The sequence below is a fragment of the Amphiura filiformis genome, chromosome 19, assembly GCF_039555335.1.
Source record: "Amphiura filiformis chromosome 19, Afil_fr2py, whole genome shotgun sequence".
In the NCBI taxonomy this organism is placed as follows: domain Eukaryota; kingdom Metazoa; phylum Echinodermata; class Ophiuroidea; order Amphilepidida; family Amphiuridae; genus Amphiura; species Amphiura filiformis.
The window spans coordinates 24,482,364-24,510,323 of NC_092646.1; the positions used below are offsets into that span (position 1 = coordinate 24,482,364).

The window sequence follows — 27,960 nt, forward strand, 5'->3', positions numbered from 1 at the left end:
TACTGACTACCCCCCCTCTTACATCAATTTTTCATAACATAACATGAAAACTAAAGTAAGATTCTGTTCTCAAAAATATGATTTGATCAGCTGTCTCATGAGTTGGCAAGTCTATTGAAAATGAAGTAATGGTGTCACTTAGATGCAGTTTAGACTAATTCCAATCAGCCGTCTACACTTCGCATGTACTGCGTATGCTTCGTAGTGACGACTGATTATCTTACAGCCAATATCATGACGGACTTCTGAAAACTATTCAATGCGACTTTGGCTGTGCGCCGAAGGCGACTGACTAGCGGCGCCGTGTACTGCGTCAAGCTGTACCGCGCCGCTGTGACAAGATCGCGCTCTGAACTTCTAAAACAACAAACTCGGTCAAAAGGTCAATTTGGACACAACTGCAAGATGCTCTATGCCACAGGAATCCTGTTGCAAAATCCGTCACTTTTTTTCCACATAGTTTTCTCAGTCGTCAATCCAGACGGTTGACGACTGAGGGCAGCAGTCTAGATGCAGTTCACACTCCAGCCTAAAGTTTGATGAGCTGGTTTAGGATATTGATAATCTGACATGCTGATCTATTATTTTGATTCAATCAGCCAATCACAAGTGCCACTATGATACTAGTCTATGACTTTAATATGTCATCTAATTTAACAGAGAAGATATCTCACAATGCATTCCTTCCCTGTACTGATTTGCTATTCAGTGCAACATGGGTTGATAGTGACAATAAATACCTCAATTAGTCCATCCAGATCTCGCAATTTAAGTATTCCACCCATGTTGCATTAAATAGAAAATTAGTATAGGGAAGAAATGCATTGTGGTAAGTGTAATAAACCTTCTCTGTGAAAGTAATTGACAACACAAGTCGCCAAAGACCAGTTTGAGACAAGCGACAAATATCTGAATCAGATGAGATTATAAATACTTAACAACATTCATGACTAAGAAAAGTAATATAAACTTTTCAGTTTTGCCCTTGGTGCCCCAGATCTTTATCAACTACCAAAGCAATCTTCATCACTTGTTGGCCTTGGTGCCCTTCTTTGTCTTTGCCTAGTGGCCTTGAATATGGGTGCCCCCCCCCCACAAAAAAATTAAAATTCGAGGCCTGCCACATCTTTGTCAACTTCCAAGGCATTCTTCATCACTTGTTGGCCTTGGTACTCTTCTTTGTCTTTGCCCAATTCGAGGCATGTTGTGCACCATAGATATCACACATTATACTGAGCATATGGCTATTCCATTTAAAATCCACACTACCCCTGTGGAAGATTCTGGAAATATCTTCCACAGGGGGAGTATGAATTTCAAATGCAATGAACACATTTAAAAGCAGCTCCATTTGAATTTCATACACCCTCTGCGAAAGTTTCAACCTGAATCTTCCACAGAGGGAGGGTGAGTCTCAAATGGACCTGCTTAATGAGTTCATTCCATTTGAAATTCATACTCCTCTTGTGGAAGATATTTCCCAAATCTTCCACAGGGGAAGTGTGGATTTTTAATGGAACAGCCCATTGGCACACATCTTCTGATAATTATAAACAATGGGATTAGCTGTAGACAGAATCAAATCTTTTGATTGCTACAAATCCTGATACAGTTCAAAATAAGGATAAAAACATGACCCATTGTTTGTCAAATTGCCTGCTTTAGTGATCTTGACTTTGATGGAACCGGCATCTTTTTTGATAATTTCACACAGTGGGTTTAGCTGTAGATTTTGTAGACTGTATGAAATATTTGACTGCCTACAAAATTTTGGCACAGTTCAAAATATGGATAAAAACCACAGCCCAATGTTATGCACTAGTGATCATAAATTTGATGAAACTTGAGTCTTCACAGAATTTCAAACAGCAAGTTGAGCTGTAGGCAGAATCAAATACAGCATCATATCACTTTCACTGCTTTAGTGATCCCAGATACGACAGAACCAGACTCTTCAGATAATTTCAAACAGTGGGATTTAGCCAAATCTTTGATTCCCACAAATACTGATGCTGCTCACATACAGGTGAAACAATGACCCATTGTTCTTCAAATTGACTGTAGATCATATATTTGGTAGAACCATGCAAGAAACTATAGTCTGTCCACTATATGCTTGAACCTGACCCCACCCATTAACCTTTTGTTATCTCATACACCCTATCTTCAGTCATGGTCCATGACAACTAAAGTCTGTTCTACCACAAGTTGCCTCATTTGTGTAATATAAGATCCATGCATTTTGATGAAGGTCATGTTCACCATACACTTAACAGACTATAGATTCCTTATACTAATCCAGATGCATCGAGTAGTTCCTGAAGGTCATATCTGCCATCTTTGTTGGCATCAAACTTCATGAGAGCTTCTTCTGGTGGTGTATATGGGCCCATGAAGTCTGGAAGATCCTTATACAGCACGTACCCATCGCTATCTTTGTCCCATAGACTGAATTTATTTTCTAAATCTGGGTGTAAAAAGAAGAATGTTGTATGTAAATTGCTTTGATAGTATAGAAAAGTATAACCTCATGCCTCACCTGCCCGCACAATCTTGTTGGGTGAGTTGAGTTATAGTCCCAATTTTTAAACGGCTATAATTTTGATTTATTGATATTTTTTTTCAAATTCGGCTAAAATACATCAAAAAGCAAAATTACACAATACATGCAAAAGGAATCAAAATTAAATAGACCCAATAGGCTAGCCTGGAAGAGTCAGAAGCATCAAGACACTGTCACCAAGAGGTGTGACTCCTCCAACCCATTGGGGCAATTACATAGGATATTGCACTATTCAAACACAATATGTGACCCCTCATCACAACTGAGCCCGGATGTTGCCAGTGCCACTATTGAGATATGCTCCATTGAACTTAACAATAAACAATAGGAAACAAAGGATTGATTGACTGTTTTATTGATTTTTCACTACTTAAATGTCAAGTACTATAGACATGATATACATCATTTTAAAGCTAATTTCAAGCAGAATATTTTGGTTGAATATCTCAAAAATGATGATTGGTGACATCTGGGCTCAGTTGTGCTGAGGGGTCACATATATGTACATCCACATCACAAGGATGCACTGTCAGCTGCCACATGCGCTTCCCCCACATGCCAGTCAGGAACAAACACCAGACCCATGTCGCATGTCGTAAATAAAAATAAATGAATCCTGTTACATCACTACTTCTATGGATAACTATTTTCGGACAACTTACCTACAATATTTCTAACATTTTGAAATTTCACTGTCGGTGGTTTCGTTGGCTCAAATATGTCTGGGGGTGGCTGCCAGAAGGGACCTTCCATAACATCAGCTGAAGAAAACAAAAAGCACTGTTAAAATGAATAATTACATCTACTAAACATGGATCCAGCAAACGATTTCTGTGTTTGACCCATCAGTTTCAAGTGATTATGGACAAGACTGCCACATCAAGATGCAACATAGGAGCTACCTTATTTATAGATGAATGCTACAAACAGGTCATTAAACTATAAATCCTTGGTACTTCAAGAGGATCAGATGTAGCATGTTAAAGAAGCAGGTTGTCAATTAACACCAACAACTGATCAGTACCAATCATTTTGATACAAAAGGAATAATACAGGCATTCCTTTTTAATAATCAGAAGAGTATCAAATGCAATCTATCCCCATTTACATATTGGTGTACCGGGTGAGCAGAAAAAATTGTCCCGCTGCCTTACTCCCATGACCCTACCATGAAAAATGCATGCAAGCACAAAAAATGGCTCAAATTGAGGTTAATATTGATTAGCAAGATGCAAATTGCAAGAATTTGGTCATTTTGTCCAGGTATTTCAATTCAAGCCCTTCCGTTCGATATGTCACTCTGAGTATGTTCAAAATGTATACACCCAACTTCATAATCTAGCTATTATGGTCACAAAGTACATTCAGAGGAGCCACAAATTCAAAGAACACATGCACTATATGAGCGTTTCCAATCTATACTACTGCAGTACATTATCAAAACTGCACCAGAGTATAAAGGTTTACCTCTGAGGTAAGATCTCTAGACAAATACCGAGTTGATAATAGCTAGGATACGACTAAAATCTTTGCTATACTGCATCTCACCACATGATTGGTAGTGATGTCACTGTGTGTTTTTAATTGCATAGCCTCGAAATGCACAAGCCATTCTCAGAATCACAGCATAACATGCTTGTGTTTAAAGGCAGTACAATCATGACACTCTCTTACATATTTTGATGTGATGTCCCTACCAATCTTGAGGTGAGAAGCATTATAGACAATGGGCTATGTAGAAAACTTTAAAGTAGCACAAGTATAAAAGAAAGGAAATGTAGGAATTATTGCAATTGGCCAATTCACAATACGATCGCCTCCAGCAGTTGTCGGAGAGGCAGTGCATCACAGGAAAATGTCAACATCCAAAGCCTGCCCAATACAAATACAGCACAGGAACATATGTCCTTGTGTGTTTAAATGTCAATATAATGATGTTGCATTTATAGTAGATCCATTTTCTATCTATCAATCACACAGAATCCGTTGTGGAGCTGTTTTCAACATTATTATTATCACACTCGTTTGAAAATCTAATGGTGGCTGAAATGGTGATGATGATCCTGGAGATCAAAAATTGGAATAGCAAGAGTAACCACTGGCTGCACATCGAATTGTGAATCGCGAGAATGCAAAATGATTAGCTTAAAACTAACCTGTAGTTTCCCGATTTGAAACGGTAGTAGCTTCTTGGTTCAATGACAGCTCTGTTGTATGCCAGAAATCAGGGGTATCAGTACTACCATGCATGGTTACTGGATGTGTCTTAGAGGGAGGGGTTGAACGGGGCTCATCTGACCCAATTATCTTGCCCGAGGGAATCTTTGTGACCTCTTTAGGAGTTGGTTTTATTGATGTATGGGTGGGAGCTGAATGGATGGTTGAAGGGAACTCATCAGAACCAATAATCATTTTTGCTGGAAACATTGTGACTCCTTTAGAAGTTAGTTTTGTGGAGGTATGAGGATGGGTAGGAGTATCTGTGGATGGTTTTGTAGTTGGATAAGCGGTAGAAATTCCTGGAATAATAGATGTGAGTATAGAAAGAAACATCAACATGCACTCCATGATACACAAAGTGGTAATTTTCATGTTTTTCTGCAACTTTTTAACAATATATGGTCCATGGAGGCAAAAAGAGGCATTTTTGAAAATTGAGTTGCTATAACTATTACCTCATACAAACATTAGGCTATCATATATTAAAAACACCAAATGTCTAGCATACTTGATTCTAAAGTTTATGAAGCTTTGTGATGTCTGTTTTCTTGTTTATTTTATTGTTTTTCTACTCCATGTTTTTGCCTTTATCTCAATTTTAAATTGACCACCTTTGGCCTCCACGGACCAGATTGTGTCACATATTTTTACTCTTGGCGCATCAGTGACATGTGACATCAACACATTGAAGCAGCTGTTTTGCCTGTGCATCTATGCAGTGCATTTCAATACGTGCATATGTACATTAGAGCTTTAAGCAAACACTCATGAAGCTGCACCTAATGAATGTTCCAGACTTGCCAAGATGCAAGAGTAAAATACTGTAGTGTGAAATTGAACCTATTAACATATAATTATGTCGGTACATTTACAAAATCCTGAATACGATAGAATTTTATTGCAAAAGTGTTGCAATGATGAAAATTACCACTTTTAGTTCAAATACAATAACTAGTAATGTAGCCGTAAGCATTTCATGCGGCCCAATACACAAAACATCAACCATTTCACATGCAAACCAATACATGCTAAATCATAAATAAGGAAAATGAAACAAAATAAACCAGCTACATGCACACAACTATTAATATTTTCATATAGGCCTATACTATAAACATTCAAATACAAATGTGGCATTTTTTCTCTCACATAAAAACTTTAGAAAGTACTAATTTAATACCAAAATTGACCGAAAAGGGGGCAATTGTTTTACCAGTGGCCCAGAAATAAGGTCCATATATGCGGCACATCCCTGTATGGTAATTTGTACCGAGTGTTCCCCCGCCAGATCCTAGTGTTACATTTTAATTTTCATTCATGGGAGTGGCTTTGCTTGAAAAAAGCTGAAGTAGAACAAAAAAGGTGGAAACAGCGAAAAGTTGATAAAAAAGACCCAAAATTGGGCTGAAAATAAATAAAATGGTAAATCTCATGCTATAAATTTGTGTTCCAAATGGGCTAATCCAGTTGAAATACATACAACCCCTGTGGAAGACATGACCTTAATATTCCACAGGGTGTGAATTTCAAATGGGGTTGTTTAAATGGGTGACTGCATTTGAAATCTACATGTACACCCCCTGTGTCAGAGATTAAGGTCACATCTTCCACAGGGGGTTATATGGATTTCAACTGGAATAGCCCAATGTCACTTCCTTCCATTATGGTAATGGGCTATTCCAGTTGATATCCATACACCCCCTATGGAAGATATGACCTTAATCTGCCACACACAGTATGCAGATTTCAAATGGAGTAACCCATTCAGGTAACCCAATTAAAATCTACAACCCCTATGTGAGCGATTTAAGTCATGTCTTCCACAGGGGGTGTATGGATTTCAACTGGAATAGCCCGATGTCACTTACTTCCATTATTAATCATTCTTTGCAGCTCATCCAGTCTCTGATACACCAATGTGAGTCTGTCCTGTACATTGTTCAAGTTATTCATCACATTTTCTTGGTGAATCTTGATATCGTGTCTAGTCAGGACTAGATCTTGTTTGTATAATGCGGTGAAGTTTTCTAATGATTGCTTTATGAGGGCAGTTACGTTGAGGTCTGGTGTGTCTGCGTTGGTGATATCGGCTGACAACTATGAACACAGAAAAGAAAGAAATAGTTATACTTAACTTGATCTTTGCAAACCACAATAATATTACTCATTAATTAAAGGTAGGTGGTCAGATTTTTTTTTTGTACCTAAAATTGAGGCCTGTACCAAAATTATCTGATTCCCAAGTTTTGAGGTAAATTGCACTAGCCGTTTTGATATTAGAAGTAAAAATTTGCTTCACAACGGCCTATAGAACGGTATATGTGGTATACCACAAGTTAGGATGCGGTTATCACTTTTTTGTTCATAACATCTAAATGGAATATATTTTAGGCCTATAATTTCACTGGGATTATGAGAAAAATATGAGCTTTATTGGGATGCCAAAATCTCCATTTTAATAAGAAAAAGTGGGATGAGGCTGTCGATCAGGTCACCCATCTTTATTAAATGGGCGTATAATTTCAGTCTTAAGCCTTAAGGTCTGTTCATACTACGCCACAATTGCTTTTTTGGTGCGGTGCTGCACTGCATCGTACTGCAAATATACTGTATTGAGGTATCGCAATAAAGTTAAATACATTTTAACTTGAAAATGAGACGAGTTGTGGCATAAAATAATCAATATATCAGGAACGCAACACAAATGCAGCTTAGTATAAATGGGCTTTTACACAAAAATCAGGGGTTCTTCTTAACTTATTTGTTTGAGGACCACAATGGAGAGTGTGGCGCAATGGTTAGGGTACTTGCCTTTAGTGCATGAGGTCCCGTTTTGATTCTCAGGCGGTGGCGATTTGCTGGGATATTGACTTGGAAAAAAAGTCTGAAATTAATTGGCAACTTCTGTAGATTAAATTCAGACTTCCGCTCTCCCCATGGTTCATGTAGAATTGGGTAAATGAATCATGAAAGTACTCCGTCCTTCGGAGGGGACATTAAGCCGTCGGTCCCGTGTACAGAGAGCCATACCTGTCATGTATCTCGCAGCCAGTTTCGAAAAGAGTAGGGTGTTAACCCCTGACTGTTCCCAACCCGTCCCGGTGTTCAAATGGACCCCAATGGAAATAAGCTTCAATAGAGGCTTTCTTGGGTTATCCAGGGTTGTCAAAACCCGAACAAATCAAATCAAATCAAAATGGAGGGCCAAACACAATTCAAACACACATGATCGAGGGCTAATCACACCCAGTACTTATGTTTTTCTTTACATTTTAGACTTGGTCAATGGCTAAATATAAGTAGTTAGCGGGCCGCATTTTGGGTCGCCTAACAGTTGTTTCTAATGGAAATAGTGGCTAGTTATATATTTACTTCATTCCTTAATTTTCTTCTTCTTGAATACTGCTCAATCAAGGGAAGCTGACGAGCATTTAACACCAATTTACAATGGTTGGGATGGTCTTACACTCTTTTTGAAGCAACTACAATGTACACATGTAAAAGTTTAACTTAATCCAAATATAATTTTAACATGCCATCTGAAGGATTTTGCTCTGTCTGAAGTATGACATAATGAGAATCCAAATTTCTACCTTCAATCCTCAAAATATAGGTTTTCTTACCGATTCCAACTTGCTTTGTAGCTCCATCAAGGTGTCATTTACATAATGCTCCCACTGCACATTGTCCTCGCTGGAAGGAAACTCGGGACCATCAGGAAGGTGTACAATAGGTGTTGCTACAGTAGGTTTGCTGAACTCTGTGGGTGTGTGCAATTGAGTCTCATTGTACCAATTCATCTACAGAGTAGGATAAAAATACAACTTGTTATTAATCTAGTGCACCAACTGTGAACTTGGGTAGTCCAGTGGTATAACTCTCGACCGGTAATTGGCAGGTCTGGGGTTCAAACCCTGCTGAGTCCCAATTTTTTTTCTCTCAATTTATTATACTGTATTTCCTCGAATAGTCGCCCCCTCAAATAAACGCCCCCACCACTTGTTTCAACCAAGATGTTTCAAAAATGCTGATATTTCCATGCTATCTTGTGTAGTAAGCTTACCAAGTTGCTTACATGGTCGATAATAGTGTCGATAATCAGCGAAAATCTGGTCAGAAACCCAGAAGTGAACCAGAAGTCAGTGTTTCTAGTTCATAGTTCGTCAATTCAGTGTGAGTTTTAAGCTTACCTAATGATTTTAACGGGAATTATCGTTCTAAAATGACCTCTAATAAACGCCCCCGGTTTGGAAAATGCAACGCCACCTGGGGCATTTATTCAAGGAAATATGGTATGTCAGTTTCCCCGAGCTACCTAAAATCATTTAAATTTAAATTTCTTGGGTTTGCATCATATATTTTTACAGATCCTCGCATAAATTAATTACTCATTCATAAATTCTAGACATTTCATTGGTTAATTATTATTTATCATTTTTACCATCAGCCTCTCCCTGTGACAGCTGCATTGCGAAGTGTGTACGCTGACTTTTAGACTCACCAATTTAGTTATAGGGTGGACACCAAAATATGCAGTATGTCACAGCAAAATATAGTGTAATGTTGATGGAAAAAATGTATTTCCTACCTTAAATAGTATTTTTAAAGTAATAAAATTTATGTATGAGTGATATAAAACAAATATTAACTGTCTTTAATTTGTGCAAAGGTCGAAATATAATCACTCGGTTATATTGTTCCAATTCACTCGCCGGCATATACGGTTAATATTTGTATAATCAACAGTATGACAAGGGATTCTGAAATGATCTAATAGATACTCTGTTGAATTATCCATTTTAGTGTGCATCCCATACATAAAGGTAATTATAATTTGATTCACCTCAAATTTGGTAGTGACGTATGTGCGTCTTTTGCTAGCCGCAGTATCAAATCGTGCGCGCAAAGTTAAACTTGCTGAGTATACACGCATGCGTACTGAGGTTTGTTGGCCTGCTTATGGCGCAACCGCAAAAAAGCATTGACGTCACTACCAAACTTGATGTGAACCAAATTATAACCAATAGAATACCCACCAAGGTGTTAACATCATTGTGTATTTTAGTGAACACAGTCATCATCAGTGGCGTGATGGAAACGGTATTCTCTTTATGAGATTCTTCTTCCGCTCCACCAATAGCCTCTAACAATGTCAGCCTTGCATCTAATCCTTGCTGGTATTGCCTGATGGTGTTCAAGGTAACATTCATGTCGTCCATTGATCTTCCAAATCTATCAAGCTCCTGAAACACAAGAAATTATAGGAAATAAGAAATCATACTATCACACTTACAGAAGGCACATTAACAGGCTCAGAAATCCGGCGTAAATTTGTGAATCGATTCACGTAAAGATTCTCGTAAATCACCAATCAGGCGAATCTATATGGATTCACGTAATGCATTGGCAGTTTACAAAAAAAAACGTTCCAAGTTTGACCCCCAGTTTGACCATTTATTTTAAGCAACTGAACCCCCAAAATGGCTAATTATGGTATACTTTACTTAAATCATTAATAATTTATACAATAATACTGATTTGAGAGGGCATTTTTACAGCAAAACCAGCCATCGGTTGCGTGCCGATCATTAGTTCACCAAAACCGCCATCATGGATGACTAAATCAGATTGTTTGAGGGCAGTATTTTTTTTCAATCATTGTGCAGCGGGAGCGGGTAGATTTGTGCGAATCAAGGATTCTCGCAAAATTCTCTTACGAGAATCCAAATGGATTCGCCCGCACTGCCATTTCTAGGCCTGCATTAATGGAAGGTACTCCTAAATTATAAACAATGTTACCACATGATCATGTATAATGTATTACACTCACACAAACCAGTATTAGGCCAAAAAACATGTTTGTTTCCTGTAGCAGGTCAAAAAAGTCAAATGCAAAATGCGTTTTTTTATTTTCATTTTTTTTTATCCATGTCTTCAAATGACAAAAATGCCTTTTTTGCTGCAAATTGGAATGGGAATTTACAGCACTTGGGTCTCTCCAACACACACAAAAAATCATATTCAAGATAATTATGATCCCCTTTCAACCTGCAGATTAAAAAAGGTATTTTAAAAATGTGTGACATTTTCTCCAGTAGTTTTTCACTACGTTTGTTTGTTGTGTAATGTGTAAATGTTTACTCCAGTAGTGTTTTATATTATTTATTTTTTTGCGATTTTCTAGTTTCTTTGAAAAGTGAAAAAAAAATCTAATGCGCAAAATAAGCCATCAAAAACAATAATACAATACAATACAATACAAAGAGCATTTGCGCCATTTCCATAAGGCTCAGAGCGCTTACAAAATACCTTAATACCTTAATACTACAACTTAAAACTACATTTTGTAGGTGCATCTTAAAAATAATATAAATTACAATATCAATAAGAACATGTTATGGGAACAAATAAGTTTTAAGCGCTTTTTTGAATGCATTTGTTGATGAAGATTGTCTAATATAGACAGGTAGCTTATTCCACTCTTTTGATGCAAAAACTGTAAAAGTTCTATCACCAGCTAAGACTCTAGTCATGGGATAGTCAAGACGAAGATAATCATCGCAAGATCGGAGTTGTCTCTTTGGAACATACAATGATAAGCAATTTGACAAATATGTTGGTCCTTGGTTGTGAAGACATTTATATACAAGCAAAAGTAATTTGAAAATGATCCTTTGGCGTATTGGAAGCCAGTGAAGTGATTTCAAAAGTGGACCCGCTGAGTGTTTTCGGTCCACTTCAAATACAAGACGTGCTGCCCAGTTTTGAAGACGTTGTAGACGAATAATATGAGTAGATGGTGATGAGGAGAGAAGGCCATTGCAATAATCAAGACGAGAAAGTATCAATGAACGTGTGGCATGATGACATGTAGGTTGGTCGATATATTTCCTAATTCTAGCGATGTTTCGAAGATGAAAGATAACAGATTTGCTAACATTTGTAATATGAGAAGACATAGTCATGTGAGTATCGAAAAAAAGCACCCAGGTTCCTAATGGTCTTTGCAGATTCGATGCGTTCATTTCCAATAGATAAAGTTATATTAGGTGGCAAATGTTTGTTATAATAATATGGTGATGCAGCTATAAAGAATTCTGTTTTACTATCATTTAACGACAGTTTGTTTGCAGTCATCCAGTTTTTTATATCTAATATACAATTTTGAAGTCGAAATATTGCACTGTCAAGATCGCCCGGCAATTTGGGATTAAAAGATACATATAATTGTGTATCATCAGCATAAACATGATGAGAAACATTATGATAATTTGCAATGTCACCAACTGGAAGGGTGTACACAGTGTAGCCAACAGGTCCAACTACAGAGCCCTGTGGCAAACCAAACTGCGAGATAATTGGCTCTGAGAGTTGACCTGCTATATCCACTTGGGTAGACCAATCAGCAAGATATGAACGAAAACAGTTTAGTGCAGGTCCTTTGACACAAATTCGTTGAGAAAGACGAGAAATTAAGATGTTATGATCAATTGTGTCAAAGGCAGCTGACAAGTCCAATAATACAAGAAGTACAGCTCTGTTAGCATCAATTGAAAACATAATGTCATTTTTTACTTTTATAAGTGCTGATTCAGTGCTGTGCAGTGGTCTGTACGCTGATTGGTAAGGATCCGCAAGGTGGTTTAAATCCATATGTTCGGTAAGACGTAAGCATGCTATTTTTTCAATTAATTTGCCAACAAAAGTTATGTTGGCAACAGGTCTGTAGTTTTTGAGGACATTTTGATCCAGAGTTGGCTTTTTAAGGAGCGGCCTTATAATTGCAGAATGAGCTCCTTTTGGAAAAACTCCGGTAGAAAGAGAGACATTAACAATATCAGTTAGCACTGGAAGAAGTTGAGGTAGATTCTTGTCTTTGAGGTACCATGTTGGGATGGGATCCAACCGACTGGTTTTGCTTGGTGATGACATGATGATTTTCAATATTTCATCATCAGTAGTTGGCCTAAACACTTCAAGTGGTGGAATATTTTCACAAGAGTCACAAAAGCGATCAGGAACAGTAACATTTTGACTGTCTAGTTTCATTCTGATATTTACAATCTTATTTACAAAATATGAGGAGAATTGGCAAGGTCTGTAGCAGAATCATAGTATGGTAGTTGTTGAACATGTTTGTTGAGAAGCGAGTTAATTGTGCAATAGACATCTTTTGTTGAACATGTAGAAAGTTTGTCTTTGAAAAATTCTTGTTTTGCAGACATGGTGAGATCATTTACATTACGTTTTTCAATTAAATAAAGTTCACGATCAAGTTCAGACCCAGATTTCCTCCACTTTCGCTCTGCTCGACGGCGTTCACGGCGTGCAGTGTGGATTGAATCATTATAGTATGGCATGCGGTTTTTAACAAAGGCGTGTAATGAGTTGTAGAAGGAGCATATGTATCAAGTAAAAATTTCATTCCAGAATCATACCACTCAAACATGGCAGTGCTATCATGACGAATGTGAGATGGTTGATTAGAAATAAATTCATCAAGAGATTTTGCAAATTTCACATTGTCGATATCACGATATTTGCGTAGAGTGGAAACAATTTTCATGGGTTTAGGTTTTGGTAAATCTAATGTGAAACAAATAACACGGTGATCAGACATAAGTTTATCCTCTGTATAGCAGTCTTTCAACAATGTTTCATCAGAGCGAGTAAAAACTAAATCCAAAGTATGTCCATCTTTATGAGTTGGTCCATTAACGTGTTGTATGAAACCAGCAGAAGTGGTAGCACTTGAGAAACGAATAACATCATATTTGGCAGTAATGGTCTTATTCAGTATTCCATTTAGCCTTGATTCAAGCCATCCCAAGCTTTGGTTTTTTCGACCTTATGTTAAAACCTTACCTGAGTTAGAACCAAGATGTGGGCAACTTCTTGGTAGTTGTCATGAGTTCCTGGTCTCGTGTTTTCTAGATGAGGCTTTGGAGTTGTGCCTTGATATTGTGCGGCTTGTAACGTATGCACATCATATTGCAGAATTTTGATGTTTCCAGAGGCTTCAGTTACCGCATCCTGTTGTTGTAAAATCAAACAAAAGCTGCAATTTTATAACAGTGGTTGGCAACCTCAACCATATTGTAACCCTAATATCTGTGATCCTAACCCTAAAATCAAGGCTTATATCCTCCTGATATGTCCAACATTTTATACTACAAACTATAGGACCAGTCCAGGAGCCATCTTGTTTTAACTCCTGGTCCAGGCATACTTGCTTAAAACCTAGCCCCGATCTTTGTAGTGGCAATCATTTTGTAAAAGACAACACCTTGTACCCGAACGACCCAGAATACATACTGTAACCACACGGGTATAAGCCTAGTTGCACAAGGATGCACTCAGGTATAAGCCTAGTTGTAATTTTGGCTCAAGTTCTTTAATTATAAAAAAAAGTAAAGGTAAAGGAGACGATCCTGTATATACAGTAATCGGAGTGCCCATCTCTCTTCCATTGGCGATTGGGCCAGACTCCTCCGTGTAATGTTGCTATAGGGGGATCGCTACACCTCCTCCACAGTGAGTCTGTTACCTTCCCAGCATTTAAGAATGCCGGTACCCATTTATACACCTGGGTGGAGGGAGAGAAGTAATGGAGATAAAGTGCCTTACTCAAGGGCACAACACGATGGTGTCGCCGGGGCTCAAACCAGCAACCTTCCGATTATGAGTCAGAGCTCGTTCCGCTCGGCCACCTTGCGGAACTTAAATTATATCAATGCTTTACTCTCACATTTAAGAACAAATATAAAAAAATATCAGTTGATAATTAACATGCCATAATTATATTTTTTTTAAATTGACAAAGATGATAGAAATTACTGGTGTATCGGTCATATCGAAGGTTCAGAACCAGAAAGCCGTAACTCATTATGACCAGGTCTCACAAATTGAGCATAGTCTTCAAAAATCAATATTTCCTCCACAATGTCTTTTGTTTTCTATTGAATTTTGTCAAGATTAATCGATTGTATCTTCTATAGTGCCCTGCCGACTTTCTGCTCATTTTATGGGTGCAGGTGATTGTAAGTTGAGGCTTTCTGGCTCTCATCCCATGATACAAATGGGGATGATTTTGTTTATTTTTAAATTTATGTACTAGCCCCTCCCCCACCCACATTTTTGAAGTGAAATCTGACATCTAGTGGGGGGGGGGCTTATACCAGAGTGGTTACGGTAATTTTTCAATAGTTGGCATACTCAATGAGGTAGAACCAAAGAGTACCGACTCTACGATGTTGTGTGTCACTCATGGAGGGTAAACAATGTACCTCTGGATGATTTTGCAATGCGCCCAACAAACTTCAGCTGAAAGTGTATAGTTGTTTGCATTCGGTGTGTACCAAATTTTGCCAAAAATGCTGAGCGTGCAAACCTTTGTATTTGCTCTCAATGAGTGACAAACCAAAATGGCCTATTTACTATGTACATGTACATGTAGCGCTACACACTGGCTAATTTTGACTTGTTACTCTTTAGGTATAATCTACTCTATTTTCCCCCTCCTGTAACAGATAACTTAGCTCAATCGATAAGGTGTTTGACTATGGTGTTCGGTTGTGGATTCAACTCCTGGCGGTGTTTTGTACGCTCTTGTGGTAAAAATTGGGTTAAAATTTGGTTAGCTTGAAATTCCCCTGGACAAGAAACTAACTGCTGATTGTCTTGTTGTAACCTGTATGAAACTCAGGGGGCTGATACTGGCTGCGATGGTGTTGTTTAATGGTTTATGGAATGATATTGGGCCGTAGTGGTCAGCGACAACCTGTAAAGTGTTGCTGAGGCTTGTGGATCAACGTCACCTGTGAGTAGCACACTATAAATCACTGCATTTGTTTTTTACAAAAACATGGATTATTGAATTTTTTTAACAACCTGTGTAACTTGACTATTGATTTCAACAGCACCACTCACCTGCAATTCTTTCACTGAGCCTTTCATTTCCTCTAACTCAGTGACTCTAGCTCCCATATTAGCAACCTCTTGTTGTAACTGTAATGCATCGCTAGCTGCTGTGTTAGAATGGGTTATAGCTTTAACTTGTGTTTTTACATCATTTACTGACTGGTTTACATCAATTATTGACTGGTTTAATGTTTTCATCTGAAAAAAAATACAAGAAAAGAAAAGAATGAAATAAAGAACATTGTGAGCAACAATATAAACTAAATAATTTGTATATATATATACATGAAAATTAAACTTTTTTATCGCATCCCCAATCTCCATATAGTCAAAGTCCGGTGTAATCAGTGTTTGAAATAAGTCCTATCGCGGTGCAATTTGCACCCCAAAATTTGCCTGTTGCGATACAACTTTAAAAGTGTGGAACAAAATTGCGATTCCACATTGTACAGATTTTTATGTTGATTGTCCAAGACTGCACTTCAAATTGCTCTGCGTCAGATGAAATTGCACCACAACTTTCAAAATGGGGTGCAAGAGTGCACTACAACTCTACAAGGTAAACAAATTTGAAAAATTTGAAGACTGGGTGTAATAAAACAAATACTTTATACATCATGATTTCATATCGGGCAGTAGAGCAACTGTACTGGTTACGGGCAAGGGCCTAAGGCTAGCAGCCAGCCGTGTAGGGAGTGTTTTACACACCCAAATTTGTAAATACACACCCAGTTTTTGCCCACATGGCCTATACACCCAGTTTTTTGAATTTACACACCCAAACCTTCAAATCCTGCCTAAGACCTTGGTTACGGGTCTATCACGTACCACCCTTCAGGTTTGGGGTGATAGGCATTACCTGGGAATTACCTTCGGGAAATTTATAGTTTACAACTTCCCATGTAACCATGTTGTACACTATCAAAATACTTGTTTATGAATTTGTTTATATGTAAGTGTTAAAAGGACCTTGGACATTATGCTGTCTTTCTCACCTGTGTTAGTGCTTGTTGATTAGTAAAAATTAATCCCTGAAGTTTTTCCAATTTATTTTCTAGTGTGATCACTGTGGCAGCTTGTTTCTGTGACGTCTGTACATCGGATTCAACTGCAAATAGAAACAAAATTACATTATCAAAGTTCAAAGTTCATATTATTTATCTTTGTGACATTGAAAGTTGAAATTATAATATAAACAGAAAACTTTCGACTCAACTTACTGCTTGCCCAAAAGTGCCCAGGTTGAGGATATTTCCCATTCATCTACTTTTGGGATTGCTTGTTCAAAATGTTACCTTTGGCTTGTCTTCCTCTACATCTACATGTATTACAGTTTTTGCCAGAGAAGAACAGCAATTGTTTACATTTTGAGAGCATGCATAGCATAAACACAGCCATGGAAGTGGGGTTCTGATTGGCTGATTCAATCGTCTGACAATCATAGCAACAGACGCGGTAATCTGCTTGGTCGATTATGCATCAAAACATTGGTCAGCGCAAACAAAGCTCTGCTTATGTCGATCATTTAACAGGCTGCTCGCGTCAATCTGAGCAAGGGACTGCAGTTCTTCTCTGAAATCGATTGTAAGTCTTGTTAAAGATCCATATAAGTCCTGCAGTTACTACTAACTATTCTATGCAAGCTAATGTTAATATTAAATGGGCTATTCCATTTAAAATCCACACTATCCTTGTGGAAGATTTAGCTAAAGTCTACCACAGAGGGAGTATGAGTTTCGAATAGAATAGACGATTGGGTAAATTCCATTTGAAATACTCACTCCAGTTGTGGAAGATATAGGTAAAGCCATAATACAGGGGGAGTATGGGTTTCAAAATGATTAACCCTCACCAAATCTTCCACAGGGGTAGTGTGGATTCAACTGGAATAGCCCAATATGAGCTGAAACTGTTACCTTTGGCTAGTCTTTCCCGCAAGTCATCTAAGTCTTGTTTAAGCTCCATATGCATCCATATGAGTCCTGTGGTTACTACTATACATGCTAATGTTAATACAAATATACAGAGTGGTATGCAGGTTGCACATATACGCCACGGTCGAGGTCTGAAAGAGAGAAAATTAGTTGGTCAGTTATTAAGGAATCTATGTTACGCTTGCTACATGTAAGAAGTTTATCTTCTATACTATCCAGGCCATCAATAGCTGATGGCAAGATTGATACTGCATTTAATTGTTTTTTGAATCATTCAGTCGCATACCTTCCATAATTTTGGGGAAAATATAAAACACTAAAATGTTTCCCGAGATTTTGAAGCCAACAAATATACAAAACAGTGTCAACATTTTACAATTATTTTCAGTAGAATAATACACATAATCATGCATAACTCGCAAATGCAGAATCGGAATCAACTGATATTTTGGGAATAAGCTTTTTTCCTGGATATCTACTGATAAATGTCATAAAAAGAGGAAGCTAGGATCACAAAATCCTCCTTTAATCGGTAGTACCGGAAATTCTTTTGTTGTAAATATGGAAGAAAGAGAACTAGTCGTGTTTTCGCGATAGCGAGTGTTTCCTCAGCGATTAAATCTTCAGCCCGTGGGCAATTTATGCAATCAATGTGAAATTTCCGAGAAAATGGCGAAACTGTTAACTGTTTATTGAAATCATTGATAAATAAAGGACACAGCATGGACACAGCAGGGGTGGAATTTCGTAAAGTGCCACAAGAGTCCAAGTGGATTCTCGCAAGAGAGTTTTGCGAGAGTCCATGGATTCCCGTAAATGGATTCTCGTTGTACAATCTTGCGGAGTCCAAAAGGTATTATATGTAGGCCTACGTAAAATGCATTCAAACAAACAAACTAACAAAGTTAAGTTTTTAATATATGTGTCATCATACTATATGTCATTGCATCTTTTCCTTTATTTTTTCAGGCTTTGAGTTTAAGGGGGTACTACACCCCCTAACCAATTTTTTGCTTATTTTTGAGTTTTTCTCAAAAATTATAGTGCATTGGTAACAAGTAAGATATGTATATTATAGGAGCTAGGACTACAACTACTGCACTGAAAATTCAGTAAATCAAGGCAAGTAGTTATTGATTTATTGATCAAATATTGGTTTTCCCTCATTTTTGACTGTAACTCCAAAACTGTTGTCTGTGCTGAAATAAAATTTCCAGTGCAGTAGTTGCAGTCCTTGCCCCTATAATATATATACTCTTTCTTCCATGAATATACATACATGTATATCTTACTTGTCACCAGTGCTCTGTAATTTTTGAGAAAAATGCAAAAATAGGCACGAAATTGGGCAGGGGTGTAGTACCCCCTTAAAGGCGTGTTGAACTTAAACGTAAGTTCGCTGAGCCGATCATTTCCAGCGAGAGTCCACATGGACTCTCGCAATAGGACTTTTACGGGAGTCTCTGCGAGAGTCGACTCTCGGACTCCCGCGAAATTCCACCCCTGCACAGACACATTATTTTGGGTACTTTTATTGAGAATCATTATTAATTTTATGTAATCAATACAAAAATGTAATTTTATTGCGTAAAGCTGAGCCGTACTATACACAATTGCTATACAAAACAAATAGTGAATAACAATTTTTGCGATGCAAAAATTATGCTGGAAGGAGAACCCTGGGCAAGGAATCCAGTACCTACACTGGAATTTCAGTGACTCAAGACAAGCGGTATGACGTTATTTATGATAAGAAATAGGTACTAGAATGTACATGGTCATGTTTTTTAAACTGGGACCCTAAAAAAGGTGGTGCTGTCACATTTTGCTAAATCATTTTGTCTTTTTATTCCAATATTTTTGCTAAAATCCATCATGAGCAAATGGTTTTGGTCTTATTTTGAAGAGGAATTATTAATCTAATGGATTAATGACAAATACAATTGAACAAATGTTTTAATTAATTACAATGGCTTAATTAAGTTAATTAGTCAGGGGTGGTGCCGGAAGCGGAGGAGCCGGAAGCGAGGAGCTCTGTGTAAATCTAATGGGAAGATGGTGTACATTAATAGAAATGTATGAATTTCAATAGTAGAAGAATTGAAAATGCATTTGCATAGTGTATATCTTATTTTTTAACTTTCTAACTATAATTGTCTAATAGTTAATCTTAATTAAGTTAGTAATTAAGGATTTAACAAGCTTTTAATTAATGCAGTGGAATATGTGTGCCATGCAATACAATGGGCTTAACTTTTTACATGCTAAAAAAAGGAATGAAAAGAAAAGAAACTAATAAGCCTAGGCTGTAGTGTATTAATACAATGTATGTGATTTAATGTTAAATTGTTTTTGTTTTATATTCAAAGTACATAATAAACTTAATTATTCACTATTTTAATTATTTAATTTTAAATATTTTGGGGATTCAGGAAGCAGCAATATAATAGGTTTAACAGAAAGAATTTTAAATTGTTAAATACCATATCTATAAAATCTTCTCAAAGGAGATGAGTAGTTACAGTGAAAGGAGTAAATCAATATGACAGTAATGACATATTGATATCTGATAATTGTTCCTTTGTTAAGTGGATTGGTGAAGTATCTAACACAACAATCTTCTCAAGTGAGATTAGTAATTATAGTCAAATGATTAAATCTCATATCATATTGATCCCTGGCTATTGTTAACTGGTTAAAGGTGAAGTAAACAAGCACAATTAATTTCAATGGTTGATTGATAATATTTTCACAGTTGATGATCACAAATTCCTAAATGAGAGGTTAGACATTATAGTCTTCACTTTTCATCCTGATTTCTCAGAGAGCAGTTGTGCTTCAAGATATGTTGTGTGCACAAGTTGTATCCAATTTTATTCAAAATCAGTATGGCTGTACACAAATGCTCGATTTGTGGGAAAAACTTTTCAAAAAAACAGCAACTTAATTAGACACTTAAAGGTTCACACTCCAAGTGATGAGTTTTTCAATTGCAAAGAATGCAACCTATCATTTAGCAGCAAGTTTAATCTTCAGAGGCATGTTTCATCAATCCATGTTGGGGACAGAGAGGAGCATTTGGAAAATGTTGTATGTGAAATATGTGGCTCCACCTTTCTACGATGTGATACTTTAGCTAAGCATATAATGACACACAAAGAAAAAGGATACAAATGTGATGTGTGTGGGAAAACTTTCTTACAAAAATCTAACCTTTCAAGACATTTTGGAAGTGTTCATGACACTTTAAACACCTTTTTGTGCAGGTGTGGACAAAGTTTTAATCGGAAAGATACCTTGAAATTGCACCAAAGAAAATGCAGTATGGTGGTAACAAGAGCCAAAGGGGAAAAACAGAAAGCAAGGAGATTAAATGTAAAACCAATTACTAGACTTGATGGTGACCTGCAATGCTACATCTGTAATGAACGATTTGCATATAAAAAAAGCTTGAAGCGTCACATATCATCTGTCCACACCAATCAAACATTTGCTTGTGCATATTGTGGAAAATCATGGACCAGAAAGAGTAAACTTAAGTCACATTCTTGTTCAGCCACACCCCAGAGCAGCCACACCCCTCCAAGAAAAACTTCTACTGCTCGCATGAAAGCTCATCGCAGTATTAAAAAAATTGAAACAGAAATTCAAAAGCAGAGTCCAGACACAAAAGCCAAAGTTACTGAATGGTTAATTGACCATTCTCCTCGTACACGCAACATTTTAGAGAAGAAAGGGAGTGTTAAAACTAAGAAGAAACAGCGTGAACATGAAGTCTGCCATGCCATAGTTGAAGATCTTTCTGAAGCAATGAAATCAATAAAACACAAGAGGAGCAACCCTGCACTGAAATTGAAACAAAAAAGCACTGCAATTAGTATAGGCTCACAAGTAAGAAAAGTTAGGGGCATAGCTGCTGCCAGTCGCAAATTGTTTTCTCCAAAATCATCAAAGAAAGTTACTAAACACAACATTCGTAAAAACATAATTGAAGGAGATAAAGCTGCAATGGAGGACATTATTCGTAAAAGTCGTGCAGAAAAATTAAGCCAGGAGCAACAAAAGGTGGTCATTGATCACTGGACAAATATAGCTAGCCGTGTATCAACTGACACCACAAGAGGAACAGTAAGGAAACGACTTGGTTTCAAGAGATATCTGGAACACAGGCGCCACATAATGAACATGACTGTTCGTGAAGGCTATCAAAATTTCAAAGAAAACAATGCAGATATCACAATCAGTGAGAGCTTATATTACAAACTGAAGCCTTTTTATGTCCAGCCTCCTAATACACGTGATTTAGAACTGTGCTGCTGTCAAAAATGTGTGATAGTTCGCAAAGCTCATAGAGCTTTAATGGATTTTAGGAGGCGCTCAGGAAGCACTCTGCCAATTTACCAAAATGTATACGAAATGGTGAATGCAACATTATGCCCTAAAGAGAAATCTGGTTACCATAACATAAACTGTCTTAAAATGACTTGTTCCAAGTGTGGTCTGTTGAACTTTAGCCCTCAAGAACTGAGTGAAGATGGTACAGTCACTTGGCAAACATTGGATTATGTGCAAGTTCAAACAGCTAAAACATGTGTGAAAAAGCTGAAGCTTGTAACCAAAGAAACAGCTCCTCTCGTGCTTGTGAATCATTTGAAGAATCACCTTTTCAGGAAACGATTTTCACTTCATCTTTTTACCAGTAAATGGCAAAGGGAGCAATGGCAGTTGATAAGGGAAACATTGCCCCCGGATTCAATGATGATAGACATGGATTTCAGCGAAAACTACTCCGTTGTATACCAAGAAGAGGCTCAAACACTTCATTTTGGCAAGACGCAATGCACATTACATTCATGTGTTGTTGTCAGACCAAGTATCCCATCTGATAATAGCACATCGTCTCATGTGAAAGAATACTGGATCATGATTTCAGATGATCTGAAACATGATGTGCATTTTGTACACCATTGTTGGATTAACATAATCAAGCCTCAGCTCCACGCAATGAACTGCAATGTAAAATCTATCCATCAACGAACAGACAACTGTGCAACCCAATATAAGAGTAGGTATACGATGATGGACGCCTCCACTGCACTTGATGATCTCGGCATTGATGAATTTACCGCAAATTTCTCTGCCAGTGGTCATGGGAAGTCGGAAGTCGACTCAGCAGCTGGAGCGGTGAAAACACAAGCACGCAATGCAGTGATAAAAAACAATGCCACCATCACCGATGCAGAATCTCTGTATGATTTTTGCAAAACTACTATTGAGCCAAAGCCTATAACTGCGGGCACCAAGGCAAATCCAACAACCCTTCACGCAAAACGGTTTTTCTTCGTTAGAAAGGAGGAGGTGAACCGCAGTCGTGAAATTGACAACAATGGCATCAAAGGAATTCAAAGCATCCATTGTATACGTTCACTTGGAAAAAAGGGAGAGTTGGAAGTCCGTGAACTGACATGCTATTGTCCAAAGTGCGTCGAGCAAAACTATGATGCTTGTGTTAACAAGGCTTTGGCGCAAAACTTCAAAACTGTATCTCTTGCTACTGGTTCCACAGTGGAAGCTTCAGAACCATCAGAAGATGATTTCAGTAACAATGATGATGATACAACTGAAAATGAAACTAGTGTGGCACTAGACTTCATTGAAAGTCCTGCTTTGGCAAGTCTTGCAGCAATGGCAACACAGGACTCAATAGTTGCCATAAAACCGGACACACACTCAATGTATGACTATTTCCTCATCCATGTCAACTCTGACGGTGTAGAAACCCTTCTCCAGGAGGAAAAGTCTGATTTTGGACATAGCTTTCCAGAAGGCTCAAAAGTGATTAAGGGCCATTATCTTGAATATAAAAAATCTACACGCAGAGAACTCGTCTTCAAGCGTGATCCAAGGAATGCCATAATTCCATATGGTAGTTTAATATACTGTGCATTAGAATTATCACCTGGTAAAGGTCAAGATGAATTCCTGCTGAAAAATGAAGACCATACTGAAATACTTTGCAGCATTTCAATGTAGAAACATCATCAGAATTATTTTGGGTAAGTGTTTTGCTAATAATGGTGTTCTGGACAATGTGATTATTTTATGTTACATCCTGTATATTTAAATTGTTGTTGTTGACTTTAAAATTGGTTACTTGTATGTTCTACTTGATTATTTTAAGAAATTCACATAACTGTAATCACTATGTGCATTCCATTGTGTCAGAAATCCAGGTTGTACATTGTTACAAATTAGTCAATGTACATTTATTTTTGGAATACCCTGTATGGGAATAAGATATTAAAATATTATATTATAGTAATTGTTTAAACTATTTTGAATATATTTCCTAATTTAAAGAGCATTTGTTCATTAAATGCTACAATTGATGCCAGTTTTAACCTAAAAGGGAAATTTACATTAAATCAAGCAATTTAAAATATGACTTTTTTCACACCCTGTATTTCACAATGGGTTTAACAATTATAGTGCAAACTATATATTTGATGAAAGGAATAATTGTGTACATTCCAAATATCAAGTTTATTTTACAATTTAATACACTATGTAGAAATAATGGGGTAGTAAAGAAATGTTATTTTTTAGGTATTTTTCATTGGAATCACCCTGTATAATTTTTGGCACACCCTGTATATGCACTCAAACATTACAGATTTGCAATCCTGACAATATATGCTTTCTAGAAATGTATACTTTTGCATAATTTGGGTGAAAACACTTCAAGATATAATCAGAAATACAAAAAAGGAGTTGATTTTTGATAAATGGCAAGATGTGACACAATTGGGTCCCACCTTTAAAAACATGACCACATGTACCTCATTTCTATATTAAATGATCCACTTGTCTTGAATCACTGAAATTTCATTGAAGTAATTGGATTCCTTGCCTCTATAATACCGTATACAAAACTTTTGTTACTACATGTACACATAGCTCCTTGGAACTCACAGTCGGAGCCGTGAGTTCCAATTATTGGAACTAACTTGACCCAAATATATGATATATTTTTGTGATGAGAATCATGAGATATTAATCGCACATGTAATTTTAGAGGGATTTTGATAACAGTTTGGCACTTCCACATAGAAAAGCTGCTCTACTCAGCCTATATCATTCATGAGACTACAATATGCTGTTTTGTTTAAGCAATTGATGCATTGTTGGCTGAATGTTTTTGATGATCAATCTTTGACAAGATGTAACTTTGCTACGGAAAGTGATATGGCAAAACGGTTTTCAGTTTTGGCTTTCTTTACTCAAGAGCTTGATGTCTACATGTAAAATGATGCGGTTTGATGGCAAATTGGAATTCACCTTTCATATATATCTACTTACTTTGCGTACACACGCTTATAGAAAAAATATTAAATTCATGTACATCGTGGAACATTCAACTACGCTTGTTACTCCGCGACTAATCATGCTAATACACAAGCGTACAGCGCTACTCTACGCAGTGTTCGATTTAGCTGGATTAGCGTAGCAAAATGCTACTCACAATTTTGTAATTGCTACTCAAATCTGAAAGTGAGTAGCATTTTTTGCTACACATAAAAACATACGAAAATCGATCACTGGCCACTGACTTGTACTGAAAATGGAACATTCAGGATTAGCATGTTGCAAAATGCTACTCACAATTTTGGAATTGCTACTCAAATCTGAAAGTATATCCAGGCTGGACACATCACACTACCGTGTGATGTGTCCAGTTCATCGCCGAACTCGCATATAACATGGAGAGCTTAGCATAACGGCCTGCCTATTTACGCTTCCTGAAAACACTCTTGCACATAACATACAAAACCACAAATTCACTAACTTCAACTTGCACTACCGACACCATGAAAAATATTTTAATTATTACCGATCCTTCAGAATACTTGCAAATATTGGCAGTTTCATAAAATCCTGCTGCTGAAAATCGTAAATTCCACAATCTTCTGTCAGATCCAGGTCAGTAATCACAGGTGGGCTTAATCTACCAGCGTGACAAGACCAGAGATAATAAAAAGGATGAGAGGCCACGCCTGCACAAATAGCTAGCCTGATTGGCAAGCGTCGCCGCTGGCCAGATCTTCTACGGTCGTGTATGATGAGTAGAGACCATAGAGCCCTATATAGGGCTCTGTGGAAGACACGGTTCGTAATTTTGAAGCCATGGATAATATATTCATTTATACGAGAACCATATTTTTTTTTTTATTTCAGAACAGAATTTCACTTAACTCACAGCTGTCAATCATTCTTGTGAAACGTAAGCTCCGCCTAGTATCAAGGTCTTCTTCTGCGCATTGGTTGTGCGCATTAACTAGCCTCCAGCACAAATCCTGTGCACACGATCAGGTTGGATGGGCGGTTTACGCCTGGTTTACACAACAGGAACTGCGATGCATCCTAAACTGGATCGTTCCGTGTATTCGCATTGCATGGTGGGTAATCGCCTGCCAATTTGCGTAGCTCCACGTTCACAACAGTTTAAAATCAACACAGGTAAATCCATATAAAAATTAACATGGACACAAAATTGACATAGCTTATGTAATTAAAATAATAAAATGTAATATTATCATGATAGATGCACGTTTTATTAAAACTTGAAAAGATTATTAAGTCCAATAATTTGTTTGTGTTAGCTTGCACGAGTCACAAAATGGCGACCCATCACGCATCTTCTGCATGTGCCGACATTAGTAACTCATAGTGACTGTCCTCAAACTAGCGCCAGTGTGTCTCAGGCCTGATAACGACCCCAGGTAATTTAATGCAGAAAGTTTTCTTGCGAACAGCTGCAGGTGACAATTAAACAATGAACACGGCTTGTTTATGTACATGCGTGGGAGGCTTGTACGTCAGCTGACGTGTTTTGGACATGTTCCGGCGTAAAAAAGTGTCGTTTTTCTTCATGAAAAATACCAGCGATGACCAGTTTTTTGTGGGCTAGTTGATTTACAGGTATGTCGGTTCGTCATAGGGTAGAAATGATAGCTGTACAATTTGTATAACATACAGTTTAACATAGGCCTAAACATTTATGGGCACAAATCGACCTTCCGTATTATGCACAAGTATGTGGAAGTGGCAGGCATAATCTGAAAGTGAGTAGCATTTTTTGCTACACATAAAAATATACGAAAATCGATCACTGACTCTACGCGTCCATTTTGCGAGGTTATCTGCGTACAACAGCTTACTACGCACAGCCACACAAAAGTCTGAAGAGTACCGTATGTTCCACCATGTCCATGTCCACAAATTAAGTAATTTTTCTATTCTGTCGGTCCGTGTCACGTCACTTCCGGTTGATGATGTTCGAGTGAAAACAAGTCCCTGATTCGATTTTTGTGGATGATTTCTGTCATTGGTGTTATGTAAATTTCGATCGCAAATAGTCAGTGGAATCAAACAACCTGTTTCTAAGTCTTAAGAGTGAAAGAAACTTACTTGATTTACCGTTTAGATACTGACAAACTTAAAATTAAAGTCCATGGTCGCGTGTCGTTTTTTCCGAAATTGAATGCCACTCCAGCTACATCGCTATGTAGCCTCCTTCACAGCCGGTTTCTGTTGTTTACAACAAACCGTATGCCACATGCAGTTTGGGCCCGAGACTAGAGATAGCCCGGATGTTCGACCGACAGAATAATCAGTATTAAAAATTAAAGCTTAGGCTTTTTAGCTACATGGACGGATTGGACGCAACAGATATGTTCAAGCTTGGCTAATAACTACTTAATTTGCCTGTAACAGTAAATGTAATTAATTGTCATGAAAATGAAATATGCTCATGCATTGCATGAATGATGATGCAAGACAAATTGAAGAAAAAAAAATGCGGTAAGCTTAAGTTAATCCTTTCAGAATGGTGTGACAAATTTATACTTACTTTCTAATTATTGTTTTCTTTGATGTAGCAAAAAAATCATTATCTGACGAATCTAGTGAGTCCGACTCATCAGGAATTAAGAGTTCGTGACCATCTTTTTTCGGTGGTTTACTCGGTTTGTTGAAATGTTTTGCTTTGCCATTCGACCCTGTCAACAAGGCATCAAGTTCCTTTCGCTTCTTCATCTTTTTGACAGATTTATTCGAAGCAGAAGAATGATTTGCCGGATCGCCGTTTGCTGCCATGTAACGAGCTAGTCCATAAACTATAAACAGATACTTGGAATAAAATACATCAAGGATTCATCACGTATTGGACAAAGTTTTCGTGTAACATCATCGGTCATAACATCACGTATTTGCCAACACAGTCGCCATTTTTATGTGATGACAGAAAGATATAAATTGATACAT

General features: G+C 37.4%; 1 protein-coding gene across 2 annotated transcripts; it reads right to left on the minus strand.

Moving 5' to 3' along the window:
* Positions 1-513: 513 nt before the first annotated feature.
* On the minus strand, positions 514-27,945 carry LOC140141101 (EF-hand calcium-binding domain-containing protein 14-like). Of its 2 annotated transcripts, XM_072162884.1 has the most exons (11): positions 27,548-27,945; positions 17,620-17,768; positions 16,699-16,811; positions 15,713-15,901; positions 13,649-13,816; positions 9,820-10,026; positions 8,407-8,583; positions 6,652-6,880; positions 4,720-5,082; positions 3,226-3,324; positions 514-2,467 (listed from the first exon to the last, which is right to left on the minus strand). In XM_072162884.1, the coding sequence occupies exons 1-11, from the start codon at positions 27,790-27,792 to the stop codon at positions 2,289-2,291; spliced, it is 2,118 nt and encodes a 705-aa protein (XP_072018985.1). In that variant the 5' UTR covers positions 27,793-27,945; the 3' UTR covers positions 514-2,288. The 2 variants fall into 2 exon arrangements, with proteins under 2 accessions (XP_072018985.1, XP_072018986.1); XM_072162885.1 differs by lacking the exon at positions 4,720-5,082.
* Positions 27,946-27,960: the final 15 nt, after the last annotated feature.

Coding starts and splice junctions, on each gene's coding strand:
- LOC140141101 (XM_072162884.1), bottom strand. CDS start 27,792: ATGGCAGCAAACGGCGATCCGGCAAATCATTCTTCTGCTTCGAATAAA. Junction 10,027..13,648: donor ACATCTTGGTTCTAACTCAG/GTAAGGTTTTAA, acceptor CTTGTGTTTCAG/GAGCTTGATAGATTTGGAAG. Junction 5,083..6,651: donor AAGAATGATTAATAATGGAA/GTAAGTGACATC, acceptor CTATTATTCCAG/GAATTTCTACCGCTTATCCA.